The 27,899-nt window shown below is 37.6% G+C and overlaps 1 protein-coding gene across 4 annotated transcripts in view; it reads left to right on the top strand.

Annotated features, from left to right (window-relative positions):
• GRB14 (growth factor receptor bound protein 14) overlaps nt 1-27,899 on the top strand; it is a 131,387-nt gene that overhangs the window by 86,335 nt on the left and 17,153 nt on the right. For all 4 annotated transcript variants that reach the window (XM_038584687.1, XM_038584686.1, XM_038584689.1 and 1 more), the window contains 4 exons: nt 3,131-3,287; nt 19,252-19,373; nt 21,236-21,310; nt 24,073-24,210. In XM_038584687.1, the coding sequence (XP_038440615.1) occupies nt 3,131-3,287; nt 19,252-19,373; nt 21,236-21,310; nt 24,073-24,210 (492 nt within the window). The remainder of the gene's footprint in view (nt 1-3,130; nt 3,288-19,251; nt 19,374-21,235; nt 21,311-24,072; nt 24,211-27,899) is intronic.

The raw sequence follows: 27,899 nt of genomic DNA, 5'->3' as shown, positions 1-27,899 counted from the left end.
AGTCAGGGAGGACTTTCTGAAGGCAGTGCCATGGAAGCTGGGGCCAAATGATAAGGTAGGAATTTGCCAAATAAAGCATGTTATTGGTGGTTGAAGCATTGATTCCAAGTAGAGGATAACTCACATGCAACTAAGAACAGGTTGCAAGTACCTGTCACATTTGGCTAGGATCACAGAATGATCTGTTGTGTAGGTTGGTTTCCTGGAGGGTGTGCATGTCGTGTGCATGCTAAAGTTTGGGCTTTATTGCATGGGTTCCCTGATTCTCTTTTTACTCCTCTTGATCTTTGAGACTTTCTTGCCTCTAAGTCACCATTACATATTGGTATTTCTCAGGGTTTGGTCCTAGATTGTCTTTTCTTTTGTTCTTCCTTTTCTCCCTCGCCAGATGTATCCATGTCTATGTGTTTGTTTACTACTTAAAAGCTCGATGGTTCTGATGTCAGTTCTGAACTTAGGACCATGCATCCCTGTTACCACCATCCTGCCCATCACTTTGGTTTCCTTAGGAACAGGCTGCCTGTTGACTGCCCCTGTCATCCCTCACTCCTCTTAGTCCTTAGAACCTGCCAGATTCCTTCTGGCAGGTTATGTCTCTCCTAACCCCATTTTATGGTTAGTAATATACAGCATTTTTATGCCCTAGTTTGTAATTATTTTTTTAATACTGCTTTCCCTACTAGACTCTAAGCTCTCTGAAGGAAACAACAGTCACTGTCTGTGACAGCCTTGTACTAAAACACTTAGTGAAGGATGTGCACCTTATAAGGGATCTTAGTAAACATGATGAGCTGCTTGAGTTAGGACGATGAGGAGACGCTGAAGAATTTCATTAGCAGAATGACCTGATTGGATTGACAATTAGCAAGTTTATTCTGCTAGCAGTATGGAGACTGAACTGGAGGGAGTCCACGGCTAGAGCAAGGTAGATAAGTAGGTGGGTGTTACCACTAGACACTTAGAGCCTCACAGCACATATGTGATAAAAACACAGAGAAATCCAATTCAGCTGATCCAGGAGCTCGGAGATACTCTCAGGACTCTATCTCTTAGCGTGGCTCATTCCATGGGGTCCTCATTTTCCCAGTCTTTACTTTTGTTGATGCTATCTGCTTCATCCTATGTCTGCCTACTGGAAAAGAGAGTCCACTCTATAGTTAGGTGAATAGATTCTCAGATTGGCTCTGACTGGCTCTGGTTAGGTCTTATGACCTTCTCTGAAATAATTACTGTTGGCAAAGGGATTCTGGGTGCTGGTTGATCAGTCTGGATAATATCTATCAGGATCTGAGGCAGTGGCCCACTGGTAAGCTGGCCCTAAAAATATGTTTTTGTTTTTGTTTTTTTTTTTAAAGAAGACCTTATTTGTAGCAATTGCCAATTTCTTTAGTATACATGCTCACACCATGGCTGATTTCAAGGTGGATGCCTGGCTTGCAGTTCCTGAACATTTAACAACTGGCTCTTTTTTAAGTAAATAGCCCCCCTCTCCATGGCTGAGCTGATGGTAGAGTTTCCAGAACTACAAAGACTGATGGTGGGGGAGGGAGTGTGCTCTCGAAGGCAATGAGAATTTTGTTAGAAGAAGACAGATAGGTGCCTGGTAGCCAGTCCAACAAGGAAGTTTGCACTGTACCATGCAAAGTATGCTTTGGTGTCATGATCTTATTTTACCTAAGAATTTTTTAAAGTTCTTGTATCATTTCCTTGAATAACATTTTTAAGCTCTATATAATATTCCATTCTAGGAAAGTACTGTCAGTTATCATTCTTTCATTGTTGAATATTTAGATTGATAGAATTATATGTAATGCTTTGCTGGATATGTCTATGCCTGAAGCCATTTTCCACATTTAACAGAGTTGCTGAGATAGTTTAACTATGTGAAATTACTGAATCAAAGGAATGGACCATTAAATGCTTTTGAATACTTTGCAACAGGTGTACAAAATAATTTTACCAATTCATATCACTCCTGTCACTGTAAGAGAGGAAGTGTTTCATCACACTGTTATTAAGTGTAATTTAAAAAATTGGTAGGACAGAATTGGTACATCATTTTAATTTGCACTTGTTTGAATTACTAAAAATGTCCATATTTTTGTAACAAGTGTTTTCTTATAGTGAATTTTCTTACCATTTCTCACTTGTGTTATGTGCGTATGTTGATCTTACTATACTATTATCATAGGTATTTATCTTCTTATAATTAATTTACTATATAACATACCATAATTAATAGCAGAAATTCTAGCACATAGCACTACTTGGTAAATGTTGAGGGGACTATCGTATATGAAATTCTCTCTAATTCTGTGTAATTTAGGGTGACATTAGCTCCTGTAATAGATAAATACAAATTCATAGTAAGTGAATACAATAAAAGTTTATTTCTTGCTTATGTCAAAGTTACATATGGGTATTCTTAATTGGCTCATGTGGTCATGAAGGGGCAAAAGCTCCTTCTGTCCCATGACTTTTCTTCCCTCTTGGTCCTTGTCATTACCATTCAGTGGGAGGGTGGTATAATTGGTATATTGGGGGACAATAAATGGGAGGTTTTTATGGACTAGGCCTGAAAGTGCAACATTGAATGTACTTATACTCCATTGACTAACACTCAATCCCACGGTCACAACCAATTGCAAGGGAAAAAAGAAAAGGATTTGGTATACATCTAGCCAGTCTACCAAAATCTCCATAACCTGAAATAGAGAAATCTTTTCATAAAGGCTGATTCTACTTATTGCTTTTACTACCTATATGTATCTGGAAATAAATCACCCATGCTACTTGGATAATTTACAGGATATAAATATGGAATAGAAATAATATTAAGAGATATGAGGCTTTTTAGTAGACCAGAGTGGTAGAGAAATGAGATTAAATGGTCATTCAGTGTCCTCTTGTAGACACTGGAGAGAGTGGAAGTTGTCAGACCAAGTGGTTTTGACAGATTATAAACAAGTCTTGGATAGGCAACATTCATTCAGTGTTACAGGAAATTAAATGTACAAGAATCCATATAAGGACTTTGTAATCAGCACAACCAGTAAGTTTTTTTATGACTTATTAGAATGATATTTTTAATAGGATATGTTAGCTCATTTTCTTGTTTCTACCTACACAGGTAATTAAAGTATACAGTGAAGATGAAACCAGCAGGGCTTTAGAGGTACCCAGTGACATAACTGCCCGAGATGTTTGCCAGCTGTTGATCCTGAAGAATCATTACATTGATGACCACAGCTGGACCCTTTTTGAACATCTGCCTCACATAGGACTAGGTAAGGATGCAGAACCATAGTCCACATCATTGCATTTCTGTTCATTTCAATCATATGGCAAAGATTTTCTTCAGACAGAAAGAAAAGAGAATTATGAATAGTCCTTTTCTTTATTTTTGGTGTTGGTGGTTGGGAGACAAAGAATGTTTCACAAAGTGAAAGTAAGGGTAGAAATATTACACATTTCCTACACTTCTTTTTTTTAAATATTTATTTATTCATGAGAGGCAGAGAGAGAGAGAGAGAGAGAGGCAGAGACACAGGCAGAAGGAGGAGCAGGCTCCATGCTGGGAACCCCACGTGGGACTTAATCCTGAAACTCCAGGATCACACCCTGGGCTGAAGGTGGTGCTAAACGGCTGAGCCACCTGGGCTGCCCCATTTCCTACACTTCTTTGTTTAAATAGCGATAGATGGGAATTTGGGAGCCAAAACATAAGGTACAAATTGATAGATAAATTTCTTTCTTGTTTTCAAGATTTTATTTGTTTATTCAAGAGAGACACAGAGAGAGGCAGAGACACAGATGGAGAGAGAAGCAGGCTCCCTGCGGGGAGCTGATGTGGGACTCAGTCCCATGACCCTGGGATCATGACCTGAGCCACAGGCAGTTGCTTAACTACTGAGCCACCCAGGTGCCCGATAGATGAATTTCATAATAATCTTTGGTAGCACAATGAACAGTTTTTGAGAAGTTAATAAAATAAACTGTTATTTGAACTGTTTTTTGAATTGTCACACAGACATGGGAAGTATCAATAGTGGTAGTTCTGGCACCTTAACTTTTTCTTGAAGAATTAAGTAACTTCTTTACCTTTTAAAGTCACAAACATAAAGAACAACTGTTAAAAAAATATATTTTTAATTTGAAGTGCATCTCTGTATTGTAAAATGTAGAGGGTTTTTCCCCCTAATTTTTAAGAATAAGTTATAGAAGATTTTCATTCTTCTGCTAGAGGGAGACAAAATTTGGCAACAGTACTATTTTACCTTTTCTTATTTTTACAGATATTAGTGTTAAAAAAACATTTTCCCATAATAAGTAGTGAAAAAGAAGTAAGTTTGCTATGATAATGTCATTTGATTCTTTGAATTCCGTATGAGTTTCCTGTGGCTGCTGTAACAAATGACTGTAAACCTGGTGGCTTATAACAACCAAAAGTTATTTTCTCACGGTTCTGGAGGCCAGAAGTCTGAAATCAGTATCACTGACTTGAAATCAAGGTATTGTCAGGGACACACTTCCTCTGGAGGTTCTAGGAGAGAATCTGTTCCTTGCCTTTTCCAGCTTCTGGTGGCTGCTGGCATTCCTTGGCTCTGGCTGCATCACTTCAATCTCTGTCTCTGTGGTCACAATGGAGCTTCCTCTTCTGTCGAGTCATTCTCTGCCTCTCTCTTACAAAAATGGTACTGTTTAGAGTTTACCCAGATAATCATCCAGGATAATCTCTTCATTTCAAGATCCTTTAATCATATCTGCAAAATCCTTCCCCCCCAACCCGCCTCCATATCAGATAACATTGACAGAAAACCTGAATTCTGAAGGTATGTCATACTTCAGCCAGTGTGACGTGCTGTCTCGCCTTCTTAGAGCAGAAAAAGTTCAACATATATTTTCTGCATTATTGTTTGTAACTAATTTAACTTCTATTCATGACTGTGAATCTCCTAAAAGTATAGTTTTAACTCTCAATAGATACTCGCCATATTCTAAACTACTTTTATATGTGTTTGTGAGAATACAGCTTTTTTTTTTTTTTAAGATTTTATTTATTTATTCATGAGAGAGAGAGCGCGAGAGAGAGGCAGAGACACAGGCAGAGGGAAAAGCAGGCTCCATGCAGGGAGCCGGATGTGGGACTTGATCCCGGGTCTCCAGGATCAGGCCCTGGACTGAAGGCAGCACTAAACCACTGAGCCACCCAGGCTGCCCAAGAATACAGCTCTTAATTAGCTTAGTATGTAATTACAGTATTTTATACTCTTAATTTTTTCTTTTGAAGCAACTTTAAAAACTTTTTTTCTTTTTGGTTATAGTCACTATAATTTATCCCTAAAAAAATAGCTTGATGTTTAATGATAAAAATCTACTCTTTAAATCAAGCACCAGTTTTCACTGAAACCACACAGCAAATTATATTAAGGAATAAAATGCACAGGTCTTTTAATGTAGAGGCTTAAAATGGAACATTGAGAATTAATTTGAGTTACGTACTAAATTTAAACTTTTAGGCATCAAATAGAAATGTATTTATCCATTACTCTATTTTCTGGAAATGCTGAAATAAAATCAAAGATGTGAGAATAGTGTCTTATGGCTTCATCAACCATGCATTAGACCAAAGATTATGAGAAAGAAATTGTTTCACAGCTTTCTTGTGTTCTTTTTCTTTCCTCTTGTTTTCACTCAGATTATATCTTTAAAAAAAAAGATTTGATTTATATATTTGACAGAGAACTTGAGCCTGTGCACACACAAGGCAGGGGAAGAACAGAAGCAGCCTCTGCACTAAGCATGGGGCACAAGGTGGGCTCAGTCCCAGTGCTGCTCAACTGACTGAGCCACCCAGGCACCCCACTCAGGTTGTATCTTTAAACAGAAAAATGCCAATATAATGCTGCCCCAATACTAACGCGTATTAGATTTACCAGCTTCTTTTTCTTTCTTTTATTGGTTTATTTATTAGCTGCTTTAGTTCTGTAAGGATGCACTGAAACATTAGATGATAGCTAATGAAAATCTCTATTTTCTTTTTTTTCTTTCTTTCTTTATTTTTTCTCCGTTTTAACATAATCTGTGTTTCCTTTTGTGGACTACCTTGTTTTTGTGTATGTGTGTGGACCTAAAAATTCATCTTATTTTTTTTTTCTTTTCACTTTACAGATTTCACAAAAACTAGGAACTCTCCCTGCCTTTTCCTGTTGACTTACTCAAACAGCTTAAATATCTATTTATTGACTATTTTATGCCAAGCCTATTTTGTGTGTAGATCTTGGGGAGTAGATTATGAACATAACAGACAAAAGATACTGCCCTTACGAGTTTGCATTCTCATGGGAAGAGAAAGTAAGAGACATATGGCTAAAATTTGTAATCCCTTAGGTGATGATAAGTATAGGTTTCTCCTGCTATCTGAAAGTAGAGCACTCCTGTGAATGCTTTTGTAAGCTGGAATGGTATAGAGCAAAGAAGTATTTACTGTTAATTTATATGGGAAAACATTTGAGCATTCCCAGATCCCAGAAATAACCTCTCTTAGCATTTTCTGATATCTTAGGACACATCTTGCCAACAGATGCACAAAATAAAACAAGATAAAGCACAGATGCTCCCAGACAAAGTTCAAAGCTATGAGAGCTTGCTTGATGCTGAGATGCTGAGTGTAGTTCCCTGGAAGGAGCTTGGCAGGACCGCTCTCCCTGCTGCTCCGTGGAGCCTGCTGCCTTTATAAGGGCTCATTGCAAAGCACACGCTGAATGGTATTTTCACTTTTCACCTTTTTTGTAAAAGCAAAAATCCTCCTTAGATTTCTGTTGGTTGGCATAAACAGATACTAATGTAGGTCTTTTTTTTGTAAAAGCAAAGGGGTAAAATGTGAACTTTTAAAAACCTCGAGTTGCCTGTGCTGGGGAAAAGAGGAAAAGGCAAGGAAGAAGGAAAGAGCATCTTGGCGGGGGAGGGGGAGTAGGCGACACAGTTTAGATAGAGGGATCAGTGAAGGTGTCCCTGAAGTATGATGTTGAGGAGAATATTTGTGGCAGTGTCCTTGTGTTCAGGCAGCGGCCAGAGGCCAGTGCTTTTGGAGCAGGGGTGCAGAGTGATGGAGTGGATTTCGGTAGGGTTGCTGCAGAGCCAGCTCATCTAGGGTCTTATATTCCATGGAGGGGCTTGGCTTTTACACCGAGTGAGAGAAAAAAGTGACTGGAGGTCTTTGAGTCAGAGAGCAATATGATCCTGATTTAGTTTTGAAAGTACAGTTGACCCTTGAATAACATGGGTTTGAACTCTGTGGATCCACTTATATGTGTTTTTTTTCCCCCAGTAAATCCTGTTCAGTACTGTAAATTTATTTTCTCTTTCTTATGATTTTCTTGATAACATTTCTTTTCTCTAGCTTACTTTTGTGTGAGAACGCAGTATATAGTACATGTAATGTCAGAATATGTATTAATCGACTGCTTATGTCATCAGTAAGCCTTCCAGATTTTTGACTGCAAGGGGAGGTCTGTACCCCTATCCTCCACATTGTTCAAGGGTCAACTATATACTACCAAGAAGGCCAGAATTCAACCGTTTAGAGGCTAAGCAACTTTGTTTTGCTTCTACATCAAACTACCTGTGGCTTCCTGGATCAATAAATCCTGGCCCATCTGTTATTTCTGTCATTTCTCCTTGTACCATCTTCACAGTATAGTCTACACTGGTATGAGATGTGATATTTTTGAGACTCTGAAGCCTTAGAGGTGAGAACATGGTGACTTGTGGGATAGGTGAGAGAGAGTTAAGGGTTTTCTGTACTTGAGGTCACTTTAATGACCAAGAGGAGCTTAGGAAAGGGTCAGAGACATTTTATATTGTTAATAAATATGCTACTATTGTTGCTTTTGATCTGTTAAAATACATCACAAATTCTAAAGTCAGATGGAAGAGCACTTAACGTTCAAAATATGATAGATTTATGGAATTGAAAGTCTGTTTTCAGAGAGACATTTTCTTTGGCAAAGGAAACTTCAGTTTTAGTAGTAGTTTATTTTATTTATTTTATTTTATTTATTTTATTTTGTAGTAGTTTTAATATGAATGCATATGTGTGATAGCTGCTATTAATGTGCATCTTATACATGCAAGGCACAGAATGAGAGGTTTTAACGTTTAATGTTCTCATTACTTAGCCTCATTGCAACCCTGCAAGATGTGTTTTCTCATCTCCCTTTGACATATAGGAATACAGAGACTCAGTGATGAAATTCCTTGCCTGGAATCAAACATGGCTCACATGTGGGTCCTTTCAGATTCTAAAGTCTATGCATTTTCCACTGAAGTGAGTTTGTTTCTCTTCACGTTCCTGGGATTCCATGGTTGGTTTGTCTCTTTCTCACTCTCCATCTTTGTCTTTCATGCGTGGTTTGAGTAAAAGTTAAAATTTTGAACGCTCAAGAAAATTTTCAGATAAATTTTTCTTAACAAGGTAGTATTGAAATTACTGTGGTCCACCTCATCTAACCCAGTTCACTTTATAGCAGAGCAAGCTATTTCTCTTGACTGAGCAAGAGGATCGTGTTGGAAATTACTTATCCTTGAATTGGTATATAACATAAACGGTAATATGACATTTGGAACTCTGAATACAATATCAATATTTCATCTCCTCTGGCAGTAATTATTAACGTATGCTCCTGGGATTTTTAATAGGCAGAGTAAATCATGGAAGGCAGCTAAATATCCTAATTTTGTTACAAATCTCTGATTTGCCTGATTTGTGATCATGTTATGATGAGGTTCTAGTTGCACACAGTTTCATAGACACTGAATTTAAAATATCAGTACATCAACAAATATTTGCCCTGCTCACATACATAACATTTTGTAACTGGTATGTTTTAGTTCATGGCCACTGGATGTCACTGTCGATCCCCAGATGGAGCCCTCTGCTTTTAGCATCAGAGGATTGAGGGGGGGGGGAATGGGGTGGGGACAGAAACTTCAGTTTTAAGTCCTCTGGAACTTAATGGGATCCATGTTTGTCTTGCTCCCATTTTGATTTCTAATTGAAGCCATGGTATGAAGCAGTGGCAATTAACACAGTACCTCAAGCACATACCTATAGACTCCTCGGGAAGAAGAATTAATTGTATTTTAGTGTCATTGCTAGGGACAGCTGAGAGTTCCATTGTGAATATCATTGTGGAGTGGCTTTAATAAGCAAAATGAATGACTGGAGGCTTTTAATGAAACCATTTTTATGTGTGCAGCTATACCCACGTGATCTCTTTTAAGACAGAAACAGTGCACAGCAACGACGAGTTAACGCCTCACAGCTGCCTGCTTTGAAGCTGCTCCTTCACTTTTTTTCTCTTTTACAAAAGAGTCACAAGTGTTTTTCCTGTTGTCTGGAGCTGATACGCAGTTGTACTTTCAGTGCTCTTTGTAACCTACCAGCCATCAGAGTTGTGACCACCTTTATCACCAGCACAAATAATTGTGACGCCTTTAGGGTATGTGGCATCAGGCTTCCTTCTCTCCTTAGACTGACCTGAGCTTTGAGGAGGCACCATGTCCTGGTGGCACATGAAGGCTAGAGGCAGAGAATATGAACCCGAGAAGAGTGCTTATAGCTAAATCTGCCTCCTGGTCCAGCTGATCTTTCCTCCTCAGTGTTCATGTAGCCTGAGTTCGGGTCTTACCATCTCTCTCCTCAGGTATTATATTAGCCTTGTTTTTGGTCCCCTTGCCTCTGCTCATACCAGCATTATCCATGTGAACGCAGACCTGATTCTTCATGCGTTAGGGTCCAAGGTCCTTTGTGGGGCTTGTAGCACCTGTGACCTAACTATCCCTCCTATCTCCAGCCTTCTGTCTCCCCTCCTCCTCCACTTTAAGTTTATACATTAAAGAAATGCCTATACTTGCCCACATGCACTACAGTTTCTACTCCTTCATTTTCTTGCTCATGCCATTAGGGCCCTCAGCGAGTCCTTTCTCACCCATCCTTACCTGGCTATACCTCTTCCAAATCTTACTTGGAATTTTGGTCAAAAATGGTAGCAAAGGGGCAGCCTGGTGCCTCAGCCGTTTAGCGCCACCTTCGGCCCAGGGCCTGATCCTGGAGACCCCGGGATCGAGTCCCACGTTGGGCTCCCTGCATGGAGCCTGCTTCTCCCTCTGCCTCTCTCTCTCTGTGTTTCTCATGAATAAATAAATAAAATCCTTAAAAATAAAAAAATAAAAAAAAAATGGTAGCAAAGGATAACTGCTAGCCATTTCCCGAAAATATCATAAAAATAAAGTAAGGTCAAAACCCTCAGCTGTCCAAGCTGACAGCCAGCGAACCTAGTGCCACAGTCTTAGAGGAGAAGAAAAAAGCAGTTGGTGGCACCCTAACGTTCAACCTTATGAAGTAGATTTGCCCCTTCTATCAGAGAGTAGGTAGGGAGACAGAGCTGTCTGTTCTGTGTTCCAAGCAGCTGTTCCTTGAGACAATTAGGATGCTTGCTGGAACTACCATTTCTCATACATCCTTTAGGAAATTGCAAATCCTGAACATAACAGAAGCACTGGGAGTAACTGATGAATTGTGTCCTGAGGTAGAGACATTTCCACAAGTACATGCTAGACTGGGGTGTGGAAAACAACCAAATTTTGCCAAGAAATAAATATAAGGTTGTTCAGGCAGTATTAATTAGAAAAATAAAACCTAATGATATAATAATAGAGGGATGTAATAAATTACATTACATCCATAGGATATAAATCATGTAGCTTTTGATTATGTTTTTGGAATTTTTTCTTTGAAGTCTGATGTGGACAGGTATAAGATTTTAAAGATGATTGATTGACTGGATGAGTACATATAAACATATGTATGGTGTTTCCTAAATTTTGTGAAAAATATATACACATACATTCATATGGACCCAGAGGAAAAACAAGAAGGGAATATACTGAAATGTTCAGTGCTAATTCCTGATTGAGAGGTTAAAGATGGATGGTGATTGTCTGCTGGCCATTGTTTTCAAATTTTCAATAATGGAAATGTATTATTTTAGAAATCAGAAAAAACCCACAATTTTAAAAGCTTAAGAAGTTTATAAAGATTTAGACATTTTCCTGAAGCTCCAAGTTGCCCAAGTACCTATCTTCTGACCTGCTGTTAACATTTTCTGCAACTATCATAACAGTGGTCATATTATTAAAAGTCGACAGTAATTCCACAAGGGCTGGAACTCTGTGTATTTCTTTGTAACCAAGCATCTAGGACATATAAGTGGTTATTGAACTAAACTGTACTAAACTGTAAGGTACTTATATAAAGCAGTTCAAAGGATGGATTACAACATACATAGAAAGAAGAGACTTGCAAAAGAAACCAAAGAAGTCACATGCCATGCCCAGGTGGAAATTTGCTCTGTCTTTAAAGGATGCATTTGGTAACTTAGAATTTATGGAGGCTATTTCTAAACTCTCTGGGTATTTACCAGTCAGCTTGAGGTGATGTGTATGCAGATACTTGGTGGAAAAGTAAGGATTTCTATGAATACAAGTTGTGATCAGTGAGTCAGAGATAATATGAAGAATATTTCAGTTTGTTGAAGAATGATCCACAAGGCCTTTATTATACCCATCAAGCTTAAGTGTCAAGATTTTTCTATTAATTGCGCTTGGGGAGCTGAATACGATGGTAGCAATTTTTCCAGAGGAGTTCCTTGGTATTAAATAGTTTTCTTAGATTAAGAAAGCTTTCAGCATTGAGCCCTATTGTATTCTTTGCTTCTCCAGTTTTTGTTTTGCTTGGTCAGAGGCTGTTCATTTTTATCTGAAAATAAGATTGACAAAATGTATGTAGTTTCTGCCTAGCCCAGAGAAGTACAAGGACCATTTGTCTCCTGGAGTTTCCTGTAACAAAGGTATACAAAGAATTGTTTTCTGGGCGAATTAGAGGTAAAAGCCACTTTTGTTTCTTCTCTTATCAAGTGATGAGAAGAGTAGGGACTCAGGTTTCTATTTGAGCCTCACGCTGTACTTTCAGTAGATTCAGCGAAGAAATCCAGGCAGAAGGTCACAGGTGAACACTTTCCATTCTGGGAGGATTGAGGGTTTTTAAAAGACTTTGAAGTGAAATCAACAGTTTCAGAAGAAACTTCTTTTACTCTTTTTCTTCTTCTTCTTCTTTTTTTTTTTTTAAAGAAAAAGTTTCTGAAAATCAAATAGAAAACAATTATATGTTGCTATTATTTGGCAATATTTTGTTGCATTGCCATGACACTTCACACTGGTCTGTCGGAAACAAAGATAAAATTTAAAGTGATTTGAAGCTTTTGTTTTAGTTTTAAGAAAGCATTTCTTTGCTCTTTAGTAGGCTTTTTTTCTCTTTTTTTGGATGCTGTTTTGAAGTGATTTAAGAGGGCTTCTCTCCTATTTTTCTACCTACATAGAAGTGCTATTCAGTCATTGTCATTCACTTTCTAATGCCTGAAAAATACTGCAGAACGTTTCAAAGTGGATTTGTAACTATAAAGTTTTATTTATTTATTTTTATAAAGTTTTAATAGTATATCTTAATATAGCATTTTAGATGGATTTATGAAGTTTTAAAAATAAGGTCTTTAAAAGAATCATGATGAATTTATGAGACAGTTACCTAGGGTCATTTATCACATGGTAATCCACAAAGTATCTGAATTCAGTTTGAGTGACAGTTCCTAGTATCAGTGTTTTTGAGTATTGCAGCACAGAGTCCCTAGTTACAGAATTAATCTGTTTCTTTTTGATATTTGAAATATATAAGTTACTTAGTAGAATCATTCAGTTGTTTAAAATCCAATTGGTTTTAGAATGACTTTAAAGAGGAGGAGTCAATAGAAAGTTAATTAGGTGCCATCAGCAACTTTTCACCTCCTCTTTAGCATTCTTCTTTTCCTCTCAGTTATCCATCTAAGCATCTTGTATCTTCATGCTGACCTCCTCTCTACTAAGGTCTGTGTTTAGTTAGGTATCTGCCTTTAAAAAAAGAAACCAGGAAGTTTCTGCAAGATGTGATTAACTGATAATCAAACATCCCTTTTAGGGTTATTCAGATTATTGTAATATTAATCCTTTAACATAATGAGACTTAATTGGGGGATGGTGTATGATGGTGCATCCAAATTGGGATGGGAATGTATAAATTTAAAAAGATTATTAATATAATTTTCAGAAAAGCCAGATTCTATAATAAGACAATTTTAGTTCTGTTACCAGAGAAGGATATAAGGTGAGAACCCATAGCTGCATCTGATCCTCTGGACTTTGTTTATTTGCTTTTTTATATGTTATCTGAAGTTTCAATAGAATATCCAGAAATCATCTTTGAAGGAATCAAAAATATGTCTTCTGTTTTCTCATGTACTCTAGTCTAGCTTTATTTGAAGAAATTCTTCTTAAGATTACCAGAATATTTTACCGTTGCAGTCATGTGTTAGACATTTGGTATTATAGTTCTGTGAAATTTTCTGCGAATATTGTATGTTATTTTTCCTTTCTACCTTGGTAGGCTGGGCTTTTCTTGCATGTAAATTACTGCTTGGTTGGTGATCACAGATATTACCCAAAGTGCTTTTCGTTAGCATTTGTCATAACTGTTCAAATACAGTTTGGCTTTTCTACCCTTGTTGTTTTATTTCCAAATTTTGGGACGATCCAAATTCAAATGATTTTGTTACTTTCATGTGAGGTTAAGATTGATATAATTTAAAATAATGCCCATTATTTTCATTCCCCTTACACTCAAAATGTGGTTATTTTCACTTAATTACCAAATATTTATTGAACACATTTCAAAATAAAAGAATTTGAGGCAGTTGAAATATCAGAGCTGCAGGAACATGAGAGAGGATTTTAGTGGATCTGGACAAAATGAACAGGGCATAAGTAGGCTCAGTAGAGGCAGCAGGGGATGCTTCTCCAGTGGGAGCTGTAGGAGGAGGCAGAGGCAGTGCTTACAGAGGAAGAGCATCAACTTCGGATCAGGCATGTGGCTGCTCTTCAAATCCTGAGATGTTCACTATTCTGAACTTCAGGTTCCTTTTCTGAAAGATGGAAATATAATTTGTTCAATTAGACGGTGATATTACTTTATCACAGGCCTGGTGGCTTCAAACAACAGAAATGCAATTTGTAACAGTTCTGGAGGTGAGAAGTCCACAACTAACGTCACTGGGCTGAACTCAAGATGATGGCAGACTCTTTCTGGGTCATTAAAGGGAATCCTTCCCTTCCTTCGTCCAGCTTCTGGTGGTTGCCATCATTCCTTGGCTTGTGTCCCTGTCATTTGAATCTGCCTCTGTGGTCACATTGCCCTTTCCTCTTCTGTCTGGGTCATATCTCTTTCTGTCTTATAAAGGTCTCCTTGTAATTGGATTTCAAGACGACTTGGATAATTCAGGATAATCTTGGTCTCTTTAAGTTAATGACATCTGCAAAGACTTTGCCATATAAGGCAACATTTATAGGCTCCAGATATTGTTGGGGCCACTGTTCAGCCTACTGAAAATATTATAAATGAGTTACATACAGATTTAAAATACTCTCAATTGAAGATTCAGACCTACTCTCATTTCTGCAACATGCTGGTGAGGCATTAAGTCCCAGGACAGGTGTTTGTTTAACTCTTGTCCAGCTTTTCATATTCTGGAAACTCTAGTTCCTCTCTAGTTTATTGACTCTACCATAAAGCCACTTAAGTTCATGGTCTTCTCTTAGCTCTTGGATGTGCCTGATGGGTCGAGGGGGTGGTACTGTTGCCATGTTCTTTCTCTGTAGTGAGATGTTATGAACTCATCTGTCTGTGTTGTCCTCAGCTATGGCTTTTCCACCATGCTAGGTATAGGGTATCTGTTGGAAGCTAGATGTCTCCTAAGGCTGCCCGCTGGTTTGGGCCACATGCCACCATTAAATATATCTGCTGTTTTATCACCATCAACTCATCACTATGGAAGCGTTCTCGTTCTGGAAGGACACAGGATACAGGGTCACTTGGGACCTACACTGTCCACTTTTATCTAGCTCAGTCTATCCTTTCCTCCACCAACCTTTTAACTGCTTCTCAGAAGACAGAAGGTGGGTTCCTGTATGAGGCAATCAAGAATTATCTAGGCATGATTCTCTCCAAGCACTTATATTTGTCAAAGATTGATAAGGTCTATTGTGAACTCAAAAGTAAAGAGAATGCACTTCTGTAACTTTTTCCCTCTGCTCTGCACAGTGTATCTTGAGGGCAGAACATAGGATTCTTTAGTGATAGAGGTGATCGGTACCAAGAAACATAGGTTGATAAAACAAACAAGCAAATATCTTGCTCACTACCTTGAAATTTTCTTCCTCTGCAGTTGCAAAAAAATATAGATATCATGCTTACCATTTAGTATGTTTAATGTGAACCTATGTTTCGTAAGCCTGAAATACCAGCTGGTTTGTGTAAGTAGACAAAACTAAGACTAGAGAGGTTGTTAGGGATACGATTCCCCACTGGATATCTCAGTGCCACTGACTCTCCCCAACCTACTTCTCTTACAGTTTTTCCGACTCGTTAATAGCAACACACTCCTTCCAACCATTTGGGTGGAGAACTTGGTGTTTTCCCTAACCACCAAATCATGTCCGATTTGTCAGCAACTCCTTTTGGCTTTACCGTCAGCATATATCCAGAGTCTGCCTGTTTCGTACATTTCCACTGCTATTGCTCTAATCCAAGCCATATCATCTGTCCTCTCATTAATTGCAGTATTCTACACCAAATGGTCTTGCGTCTACCCTTAAGCCTTTTAAAATCAGCTCTCCTCCATAGCCAGTGCAATCCAATGAAAATATAAGTTCATGTTATTTCTCTGTTCAAAATGCCTTCTCATCTGACTCCAAGGCAAAGTCAGAACTATGAACTGTAAGGCTTTATCCAGTCTTCCCAGCTCATCACCATTGCTTCTCTAACCTCTTCTCCTCATACTTGGCCCTCTGGTCACTCAGCTTCGGCCACATTAACCTCCTTGCAGTATTTCAAACATAGAGCCTTGCTCTTGCCTCAGAAGCTTTGTTTTGGTTCTTCCTGTGGGTGTCTGTTTCACTCATGCCCCCTTCTCCTTTGGGTCTTTGTTCAAACATTACCTTCTCAATGAGACCTATTTTGGCAAGCTTTTGAAAATGAATTCTTTTCTCCTAAGGCCTCCTCTCTCCTAAAGCCCTGCTCTATTTTTCTTTGTAGTGTTTATCACTGTCTTTTAAGATTTACATTTCATTTATAGTCTGTCTTCCCATTAGAATGAAAGCTTCAGGAGGCAGTGGTTTTTAACTGTATGCATTACTAAATTCTAAACCCCAAGATGAACGATGCGTGGTAGGCCTTCAATAAATATTTGTCAAATAGATAAATGAATGGTATAGCTGCCAGACTACATGGATGTATCCCACAGCAAGTAGGAAGTGGACAAACTTTTTGAACAAGGGTCACATTGACACACATGTTTTATGAGGTTTGCTATGGTATCAGTGTCCAGGTTGGATTGGAAGAGTGAGAAACCAGAAGTTTGGGGATTAGTTAGGAAAGGTGAAAGTCTGGGATGCCTGGGTGGCTCAGTGGTTGAGCATCTGCCTTCAGCTCAGGGTGTGATCCTGTGGTCCCAGAATCCAGTCCTGTATCGGGCTCCCTGCATGGAGCCTGCTTCTCCTTCTGCCTCTGTCTCTGCCTCTCTCTCTGTCTCTCTCTCTCTGTGTGCATAAATAAATAAAATATATTTTTTAAAGGAAAGGTGAAGGTCTAAATTGGGATCGTGACAGTGGGAATGAGTGAGGGGTTGTTGAGAGACATTTGAAGGAAAAATCCCTGGTATCTGGGAATAGCAGAAGTGGAAGGGTATAGGAGTGGGTATAAAAATGCAACGGACAAAGGAGAATTTAGGAAAAAGAGAAAAAGGAAGATGACTTTTCAAGTTTATTTTTTATTTTGATAAAATGTACATCACATAACATTTACCATTTTAAGGGTATAGTTCGTTGGCATTATGTACATTCATATTGTACAACCATCACCACTACCCATCTGCAGAACATTTTTATCTTCTCATAATGAAACTCTGAACCCATTAAACAATAACTCCTTGCTCCCCAGTTCCTGCAACCACCATTTTATTTTTTTGTGTCTACGAATTTCTTCCAGGTATCACACATACATGGAATCATACAATATCTGTACTTAGGTCTTCTTATATATATAGTATCTTTGAGGTCCATCCATGTTGTAGCATGTGTCAGAATTTCATTCCTTTTTAAGGCTGTTCTTTGAATTCCATTGTATGTACTACATGTTGTTTGTCCGTTCATCTGTTGGTGGACATGAGGGTGTTTCTACCCATTAAATGATGCTACTATGAACAGTGGTGTACAAACATCTGTTCTAGTCACTGCTTCATTTCTTTTTGTGATATGCTAAGAATTGGCATTGCTGGCATCGATGTTTTAGGGGAACCACCGTACTGACTTTAGATTTAGACAAAGTCTTGAGGTGGAAAGTCTAACAGTTGAGACTAGAGCATGAATAAAAGCACCTGTAGCCTTTGATTTCATCTCAAGGACCTTGATAGATGGGATGGCTGAAGGTAGGGTGAATTAGTTGAAGAAAGGGAAAGAAAAGATTTGAGTCCAGAATTGCATCTTAGAAGAGAAGAGGAGCTATAGGAGCTCGTCAGTGAGACTGAAAAAGAGCAATTGGAGTTAGGAACAGAACCCAGAGTGTTCATGCACACTTAGCTCAAACTCATCCATATTCATGGAGAATTCTTACAAGAACTTCTTTCAGATGAATAAGCTTCTATTTAAGTATGACATTACTTTCAAGGGTTTGGGTGTTGTAGGCAACAGATCACTACTGAGTGTTGAATGTTTGAGACACAGATACTTTTCAAAAAGATCCTAGAAGCACCAAAAAAAGGCAGAGCATTCCTATCTATATCCCTTTGTTGGCTGCTCTTCACTTCCTGTTTTGCATTAGTAATTTCACAGTAAATTTTCTTTAACCTTTTACTGAAATATGATATACCATAAGAAAAGTGAACAAGCCATATGTGGACAACCTCAGTGAACTCTCAGATGTTGCAGAAACTTGGATATCCAACACCCAGAACAAACAGTATCCACACCCAGTAGTTCCCTCCTGCCTGTACTCCCTCATCCACTATCCCCATTATCCTGATTTCTAGCACCACAGATTGATTTTACCTGTGTTGAACTTTAAGTACTTAAAAGTACTTAAAGTATTTAAGTACTTTATTTAAGTGTCACTTTATTTAAGTACTCTCTGTATCTGGCTCCTTTCATTTAATATCATGTTTGTAAAATTCACCCATACAGTTGTGTGTTGTTGTAGTATGTGTTTTCCATTATTTCCACTATTTATTTATTCTCATGGTGATAGGCATTTGGGTAGTTTCCAGTGCGGGGCTATTATGAATAGCACTGCTATGGACATCAAGTTTCTTATTAAAATAGGAGTCGTGCATGTAACGTTTCCCTCTGTAAAGTTGATTTTGCTTATTTCATTTAAGTATCTTTCCTCCTAAGTGCCTTCCCACCCTACCCAAAGTATATTTGCTTGAACATTAGTTCTGAAAGCATAAAGTACCGCAAGAAATTAGATTTCTTAAAAATTGTATGTTCTTGCATTAAAAATTTTCCTTTTAAAGCATTTATTTTAACTTTTCTCAACGATCCAGACTATGTATCTTAAATGCATTTTGAACCTGTCAAAATTTTTCATCTCTTAATGGGGTGAATTGTTCAACCTTGAGGCAAATATTTTAATTTTGGCATCACGACGAATGGGAGAAAAAAGAATAGCTCCTGCATTCTTAATGCAGATTTATTATCAAACGTAATTATCATTTACATAGCAATAAAAGGAATTGAAAATTAGCAAAAAGTGCATTGTGATATTTTGTCATTTTTCTCCTCAGGTTACAATCTGCTTTGGTATAAAAAATCAACATTACTAATTCAAAATTGCTCAAAATACTATCAATCTAGCTAGTCTAGAATTGAGTTAAAATTTGCTATATTTAATAAAGATACTTACATAATATGGTTTATATATTTGTATAGATAAATGTGTTCATATTTCTTTCTTTCTACCTATTTGTCTTTCTATTCATTCATCTGTCTATACATCCATTCATCCATCTATCCATGCATCTATTAACACACTCACGTAAACATTCCTTACAGAAAGAACAATGGAAGATCATGAGCTGGTGATTGAAGTGCTATCTAACTGGGGAATGGAAGAAGAAAATAAACTATACTTTAGAAAAAATTATGCCAAATATGAATTCTTTAAAAACCCAATGGTAAGTGAAATCCCCATTAATAGTTATGGGAAATAAATGAATTTGTTAAATGTTATGTTATTTGATATTATGTGAAGAAAAGAGTGACTATAAATCAAATACAATTCCCTATTTGGTAAATTGTAGATAAAAATTATGTTCCATGAACATCACAGTCAAGTTTCTTCTTACTCTAACAGTGATTAGTCAGCATTATCACAGAAGTTCAGGTGAACCCTTTTGGGGAGCTATTTCTTCATTTTCTTGCTTTTTAAGAAAACTATTATACATTTAATTTTGGTTGAATAAATTATTAAATATCCTTAAGCAGCTCCAAAATATTATAGTGTAACACTTTTCACAAAATTTAGGAAATTTAAATAAGAACATTTCTAAAGTGAAAACAGATTGCTGATTGTTGAGAGTGCTATAGTTTGGCCAAAAATTTAATATTGACATGAATCTTGCTGTTCCAAAATATATTTTTTCAGTGCAGTAATTACTGAGCTAAGTAGAAATGAGATAAAGACCAGAGCATTATCTAATAAATACTACTTTCATTATAATTCTCTTTAAAAGAAAATAAATGTGTGTCACATTCTAGTGAAGACTGGGGATCTGGAGAAGTCAGAATAGCCTCTGGGCTCATTATTTTAAATTGTTTTTGTCTCTGCAGCTGTAGCATATTTTTACATGAAGTTTTGGATAATTGGATTGAAAGGATCTTTTATGAAAAATATATGATACACACTATAATAGAATATTTTCAAACCCTGAAAGACCTCTTATGTTCTCTTTTACTTGAACCTATTAATAAAAACATAATGGGATGATCTTTGACAGAGAAAATAAAAGAGTCCTAATAAAAATTAAATAGAATTAGAATTTGAAGGGAAACTATTTTCTTGTTGTGAATCTTTGTTACAAGCAGGAATTTAGAAGTATAGTTGAAGGCATATGGTTTTAGTGCTTGGTTTTGGCTATATCTTCTTCTTATTATTTGAACAAGGCTGTACACTCATTTTGTGGACCTAAAGAAGTGGTTCTCAACTGGGGGCGATCTGACAATGTCTGGAGACATTTTTGCTTGCTTTATGAGGGTGGAGGGACAGAAGGTCTCCAAGTAGGTAGAGCTCAGGAATGCTGTAACTAATACTGACCACAGTATTAGACCAAATATTAATAGAACTGTTGTAAAACCCTGTCCTTGGAGGAAGTATTGTAGTCTGTATTTTCCTGAACTTGTCTGATCATAAAATTTACCTGGGGTAGGAGAGAGTACACAGGACCCAGGACCTACCCAGACCTACTGAATCAGACACTCTCCAGGAATGAGACTGGGAATTCCTACTTTAGAACAAACTGCCTAGGGAAAATTTTACAATTGAACATGGTTGGAAACAGAGTAGATTGAAAGGACTGGACTTTTAGCCTCCTGGCCCTACTATAAGTCTTGGCTCTTCTGCATTGGCTATGACCTTACGTATACCTTTTACTTCTATGAGCCTTGAGTTTGTGACATGGACTGATAGTTCTTTAATACCTGCCAGAGTGGCCCCAGGACTCAGGGGAGAGATACAGGAACAAGCAAGCTTGTTCACAAGCACGCTTCCTCCTGAAGGCAGTGTTTTGTAATTTTACGAATGTGGCTCTCTCTGCATCCACATTGTTTGAGGTTGTTTGCTGATCTTTGGGCCCTACTCCTACCTTCTCATTGCGATACCTGGAAGTAGAATCCAAGGATTGGCATTTTAAAGAAGCATTTTTGGTGAATTTTCAGCACTCTGATATAAAGAATTTTTGCTCTAGCTTACTATATTGGTCATAACTGAATCTTTTCTAGCATGGTTTTTGAGATAATGTAACCTGTATCTTTTCGTCAGTATTTTTTTCCAGAGCATATGGTGTCTTTTGCAACTGAAACCAATGGTGAAATATCCCCCACACAGATTTTGCAGGTAAAATAGATTTCCATTAAAGTACGTAAGTAACCGTGTCATAAAGGGAAACTTTAAGGTCCATATTTTTACATGCACAGATTTTGAAATGTTATACCTCAACTGATTAATTTTTGCTGGAGGTGAAGATAAAAGGAAAAGAAAGAATAGGAAAAAAAAAAAAAAAAGAATAAAACCTGAAAAAAGAAGTCCCTAAATCAAGAAAGCCTCCTAACACCATTATTCTTTCTAGTTTCAGCCAATTGTCAAAGGATTTTTAATGGTTTTTAAAAAAATGTGTATCATGAAAGGAAACTCACAGAATTTTGTGCTGTGATGTGTTTAAAGATTATGTTAGTCTTTTTGAAAAATCAAAATCCCAGTAAATCGTGGATATTTTGCTAATGGATATTTAGTACTAAGTTTTATAATAAATATCCCCAATCCTATTTGTGCTAAAATATTTAGCAATTAATCGAAAGGAGGAAAAAAGATATAAAAATGTATAATTTATACACTGACATGTGTCATAGCTATGTTGGACACTTGAACAGAACTCTAAAATGTCTTAGCTGAATTAAGAATACTAGTTATTTAATTATAAATCTTCGTTTTACATCTTTGGGGCTCATTGCATCTAAACTGACAGTGTCTTTATGTGATCGTTTTTAAAAGATATTTTCATTACAGTAAGGTAAGGATTTTAATTCTTTTATTTTTTGTAGATCAGTAGATTTCACATCAGAAGCTCTGCAGCTGTTAACAGGTTAATGTTGAGCAATGTCTTTATAATGGTAGCTGTTTGGTCTAAGCCTCCAGGCATCCTCAAACCCACTCAGTATTCTCTGATCTTTAAAGAAGACAACTTTTAATATTTCCAATATAGATACTACTTTGAATATATCGGCATTTAAATATATTGGTAAATATATTGGGTGAAATCTGTTTCCTGTGGGCTTTTTAAGAAGTTATATTTCATTTTTGCTCTTCATAATATTTTAGAAATACAATTAGTCTCAAGAGATTTTCTTAAAAGCTGCTTATATTTGCCTCCAGGTTTCATAGACACCCCCTCAGAATATCAGGCTGAATGGCAGCTGTGCCTACAGACCCCCCAGCTCCCAGGCCCTCTCAGTGCTTCAACTATTGGATTATGACAGGGTGGTGGGTTGGAGTTTTTATTCCACCTCCTTTCCCCAATTCTCCTATAATATAGTTATATTACTTTAATGTGAAATTACAAAAACCAGAAAAATCATAGCTTTGGAATCAGATAGTCCTGCATGTGCCTCTGACCTTTTTCTCTCCACTGAGGCAATGTTTCCACTTTTTAAAACGTTTCTTCTCTTTCTAGTATGACCTCTTTGACTTCCTTTTTAAATTTTAATTGGTTTGGTTTAATAACTTGGAAAGCACTCAAACTAAAAAACCTACTTGCCTGTTTTGCATGTCAATTAATTAATAACTGTGGTTCATTAAATTAAAAAAATTTTAATAATTTACTTAAAAACATACATATCTATTCTCAGCATTTCCCTGAGTAGCCTTTTAAAATATGTCACATCGTTTTAGCTAGTAATTTCTCTTACTTCCAGTTTTTCCATTTTCCATTTGTTTATTCATAGAGATTTCTGTTTTCTTCTTTTAATGAGATGCTAATTCATTTCCACTGTCTCATTAAGGATGCTGAGCACAACCATTCATATAGAGCTATTCCTTTTCATTCTCATTTTCCTGACCAGCACGTGCCTACTGTCTCAGTTCATTATTACTGTGAAACAAACTATTCCAAACCTTAATGGCTTAAGCACTCACTCACATTTTGCCAACAATTTTGTGGGTCAGGAATTTGGAAGGGGTTTAGCTGGGTGGGTCATCTCTGAGGCACATTGACTCTGGGGGTTGAGGATCCCCTTCTAAGATGGCTTTTCACTATGTGTCCCTGCTACCCCTTGGCCCCCCTCTCTCTCTCCTCATGGGGTCTCCATTCTTAAGGGCTTTCCTAGTGCATTGGGCTTCTGACAGCAGAGCTCTCTCAGGGTGCTCACATTTCTTAGTGACCACTAGCTTCTAAGAATTAATGAGCATAGACCATCAGGCTAGTTAAGGACTAGAAGTAGAACTAGCTATCACTTCTACTATATTCCATTGGTCAAAGCAGTCATAATAAGCTTTGCCCAGATTCATGGGGGTAGAGAAACAGACTCCAGCTCTTCATGGTTGAGCGGTACAGTCACTTTGCAGAAGAGCATGTGGGATGGAAGATAGTATTGCAGTTCTCTTTGGAAAACACAGTGTGTTATAGCCACCCACAACTGAGCACGAGAGAGGATAAAGAAAAGACTGTTTGCTTTATCTCATCAAGCGGGTGGACTCAGCTCAACTTTCTCAACAACTGAATAATTGAAGTCAAGACTGTGGTCTTTACTTATAGTGTAATGAAGTTGGTAGATTCTCAGGGAAAAATAATAGAAAATGATGAAAAGTATCAGGATGAAACATAGCTTTTCAAATAGATAATCAAATAGCTTACCTTTTGGTATCTGGCTAAGTACTAACAGCTTAGAGTGTATATTTTGTGAACAGATTTTCATTTAGAACTTGCCTCAGGTTGTCAAAAGACTGACATCTTTCCTGTCCTATTTATATCACCATTTCTGTAATGGTATGTGTAAGTGGTATTAGATTTTATGTGTTTATGTTTAAAATCTTAACATGGTTGCTATAAAGCTACCATGTCTTCAATTCAGAGACAGTATGAGAATGTCTAACTTTTCTTCCAGATGTTTCTGAGTTCAAGCACATATCCTGAAATCCATGGCTTCTTACATGCAAAAGAACAGGGAAAGAAGTCCTGGAAAAAGATTTACTTCCTTCTAAGAAGATCTGGTTTATATTTTTCTACTAAAGGGACATCAAAGGTAATTGAAATGTCAATGATGTGTTACAAATTATAAATTAAAGTAGGGATCCCTGGATGGCTCAGCGGTTTAGTGCCTGCTTTCGGCCCAGGGCGTGGTCCTGGAGTCTCGGGATCGAGTCCCACATCAGGCTCCCTGTATGGAGCCTGCTTCTCTCTATGCCTATGTCTCTGCGTCTCTCTCTCTCTCTCTCTCTTTCTCTTTCTTTCTCTCTCATGAATAAATAAATAAAATCTTAAAAAAATTAAAGAGGGTTTTCCTTTGTTTTTATTAATTTATTACTTGATATGAAGAGTTGGTAAATTTATTTTAGATCCCAAACATTTGCCATAATCTGTTTAAAAACTGGCTATTTAGCTTTGTTTCCCACTAATTTCAACATACATCCTGGGATGGAATCTAGATGCTCTTATTTCGGTACCCCGTACTATGCTCATTTCTTTTCCATCCCGAATTCAACAACTCCTTCATCCTTACCCTAGGCTGCAGATTTTGAGATCCTACACAGTTCACGTCTCTTCTTTTCACCCCAGGTCATCCCTCTGATCTTGCCCACTTCTAGACTTCTGTTTCTGTTGATGCAGTTAGTAACACTCAGCTGAGTCTGTGATAGGTCCTAATTTCCTTTTGTGTGTGTGTTAGCTTTGTTTAGATTCCTACAGGAAGTTATATTATGATCAGGGGTGGATATATGCATTCATTTGTGTGCTTGTGTGCATACACCTGTGCATACAGTCACATAGACCCACTTGTGCAGATGCGCCTACACACACCTGCACTCGTCCATGTAATTCTCACAATGCTCAGCACTGTGTTGTCTGTATCTCTGTGTGTAGTCTAGTCAGTATGATTTATGCTGTGTTTTATAAGTGCTGATGTTTTATGCAGTGCATTGATATCTTTTAAGTACAACGACTTTCGAGAGTTTTCATGGGTGGCTATTTTAATTCTGTTTTCATGCATCTCTTGTTGTCAGACAACATTGTTAACTCTTTGTGAGTAATCTGTCATTTTTCTCGGACCATTTTTCAAATATTATGAAAATCATTGGTGTTCAGTAATTTCCCTGACCATATTTTTTTATGCATTCAAATATATTCTGATAAATCTTACGTGATTCTCAACATATGCATTCAATCTGCAGATTTTTATTTTTCTTTATGCTGGAAACTTTCATCCATTATTTATTTCTTACTCTCATTATGTGATCCTTTAAATTTCCATAGGATTTTCTGTCTTGGCTTGTCATGGCTTCAGGCACCCATTTGCTTGTGGCGGCCTCCCTCCAGCCTCCCTGTCTTTACATGGCTGTCTCCTCTTTCTTTCTCTCTTATAAGGACACTTGTCATTTGATTTAGGACCCATGCAGATAGTCTGAGATGGTCTCGTCTTGAGATCTTTAACTTAATTACATCTGCAAAGACCCTCTCCAAATTGGGTTGTAATCACAGTTTCTTGGATAGAGGCATGGACATATCTTTGAGGGGTGGCTATCACTTTTGTAGGAAGCCTATGAAAAATTTTAAGCAGGAGAGTGAGATGATCAAGTTGTAAGATTACTATGGCTGTAGAAAGCTGAAAAAAAATCAGGTGGATAGAGGGAGAGACAAAAAGAACAAGGAAGAGGGAGCAAAGGAGGCAGGGTGTCAGGGGACAGAGAGACAGAGAAATTGACTAGAGATACCAAAGCCAATTAGATGGTCATTCAGGAATCTGGAGTAGAGGTGATGGGATCGAACCTATGATGAGTGGTGGAGGGGGAAGAAAGGGATGGATACAAGATTAAATGGCAAATGGCCAGGGTTTGTTGACTGATTGATGTGAAAGGAGAGGAAACACTTTAAATGTTCTCAGAGAAAGAAATAGGAAATGATTTAATAGAGTAAACAGGAATAGGAAGTTTGCTGTCACATTATCTAAGAAGTAGGATTATGGTCTTAGTTCTGGATATATTGTGTTGAGAGTGAGGCATCTAAATGGAAATGCCCAGAATACAGCTAATGACAGCTACCAGATATTCAGGTGGTATGGAGTCACAAGGAGTAAGAGTTGACTCTTCCATACTTTCCTCAGTTTTCCCTCATACACAGTTTTCCTTTGTTGCTGCTCACATGTGTGCATGCGTACTCGTGTGTGTCTTCTTGAAGTATAAGTGTTGGAATGGGGCTCTGCTAATTTAGTTTCACATTCCCTCATGGAAATCTTTTATTTTTAAGTATATATCATTTGACTACTAGTATAACTAATTTTTCTTGAACATTTTAGCCAGTTTTCAAGTTTTGCTATCAGGAATAATGTAGGATATATACCTGTTTTGTACTTAAGGTTTTAGACTTTCTCTAGGCTAAATTTTAGTGCGTTTGCTCCTTTCCCTGTGTTCCTAAGTATGAAATTACATATGAAGGTGTTTCTAAAACAAATATGTGCTGGGTTATCTTTTTACTTTTAACATCAGAGAAAAGTGGCTTCAAAATCCAGTAATGATGTTGATTTCACTCTTTCGAGTGAACCTTCACTGGAAGATGTGATAATGCTTCTTTAATTCCTAAGTTCTTATTTCTTCAACAGGTGTCTGATTAAAGTCAACTGCCCATTATATTTTTACTGCAGCCTTCATCTCCTTTCCCTGCCCGCCCATTATACAAAAGACAGCTCTGCATTCCTTCTACTGGATCCATACTTTTATCCGTGCAGTGGTCTTCCCCTTGGCCAGGCAGTATTACAAGCGTCAAACCTGTAGTCTCAGTCTACATCTTAGCTCTTTTCAACGTATTGTCTGACTTTGCTGTACTTCAGTACATAATATTCTTCTCCTTAGCCTGTGTCTAATGAGCTCATGTTCCACAGTCTATACATGAAAATGATTTTAAGTTTCTCTTTAAAAAAAAAAGAAAGAAATTCGAGGTATTAGGTAACCTCAAGGATTATGACCTTGATATAAATTATGCAGGTTATCTAATGTCTAATATGACATTTCTGCCTGGGAAGGAGACTATTTCCTGTCCTTTCTTTGTGAGAAGGTCTTGATTTATTATACTCTCTGAAGATCTGGGTTGCGTGGGGGCTAGTTAACCACTGCAGTAAGCCTTGGGGACGTGACTATGACTTTTATTTACAGAGAAACGTCTAAGCACGTCTCCCTCTGACTCTCCCCTTGCGTGCACATGTGCATGCATAGTCTTTCCTAACCATGCCTTCCCCAGCCTGCAGTCTTACAGTATCATAAGCCTTGATATATCTGCAGTAATGGAGCAAAAATCAGTCAGGAGATGAAACTCATCATGCCTCTGTAGCCTTCTAGGGTTTCTCAAGCTGCCTTTTTCTTACATCCAGATGACTCAGCTACATCGACTTCTACAGTATCAGTAGACAGGGCTGGTTTTATCTTTTCTTCATAGGAATCAGACATTTTTACTAGCAAATCAGTTTCTATCAAAAAATAGTTTTAAAGGCCATGACAGTAAGAGTACTTTTCTCCTTCCTCTTCCCTTGTTCCAAGGGCCCTAGGCTGAGTCTCTTTTAACAGTTTTCTTTTCTGCCTTATTCTCCCATGGAGTCGGGAACTGTAGTCATTCATTAGATCAAAATGCCTAAGAACAGTGACACACAGAGGAACAGTGACATACACAGAAACTGTTGCTTTCCCAATCATCAGGGATGGAATAGCCTGCTGGTAAATGACTGAAATT

Source organism: Canis lupus, chromosome 36 (assembly GCF_011100685.1).
Source record: "Canis lupus familiaris isolate Mischka breed German Shepherd chromosome 36, alternate assembly UU_Cfam_GSD_1.0, whole genome shotgun sequence".
NCBI lineage: Eukaryota > Metazoa > Chordata > Mammalia > Carnivora > Canidae > Canis > Canis lupus.
The sequence above is the reverse complement of the archived record's forward strand: the minus strand, read 5'-3'. Positions and strand labels throughout refer to the sequence as shown.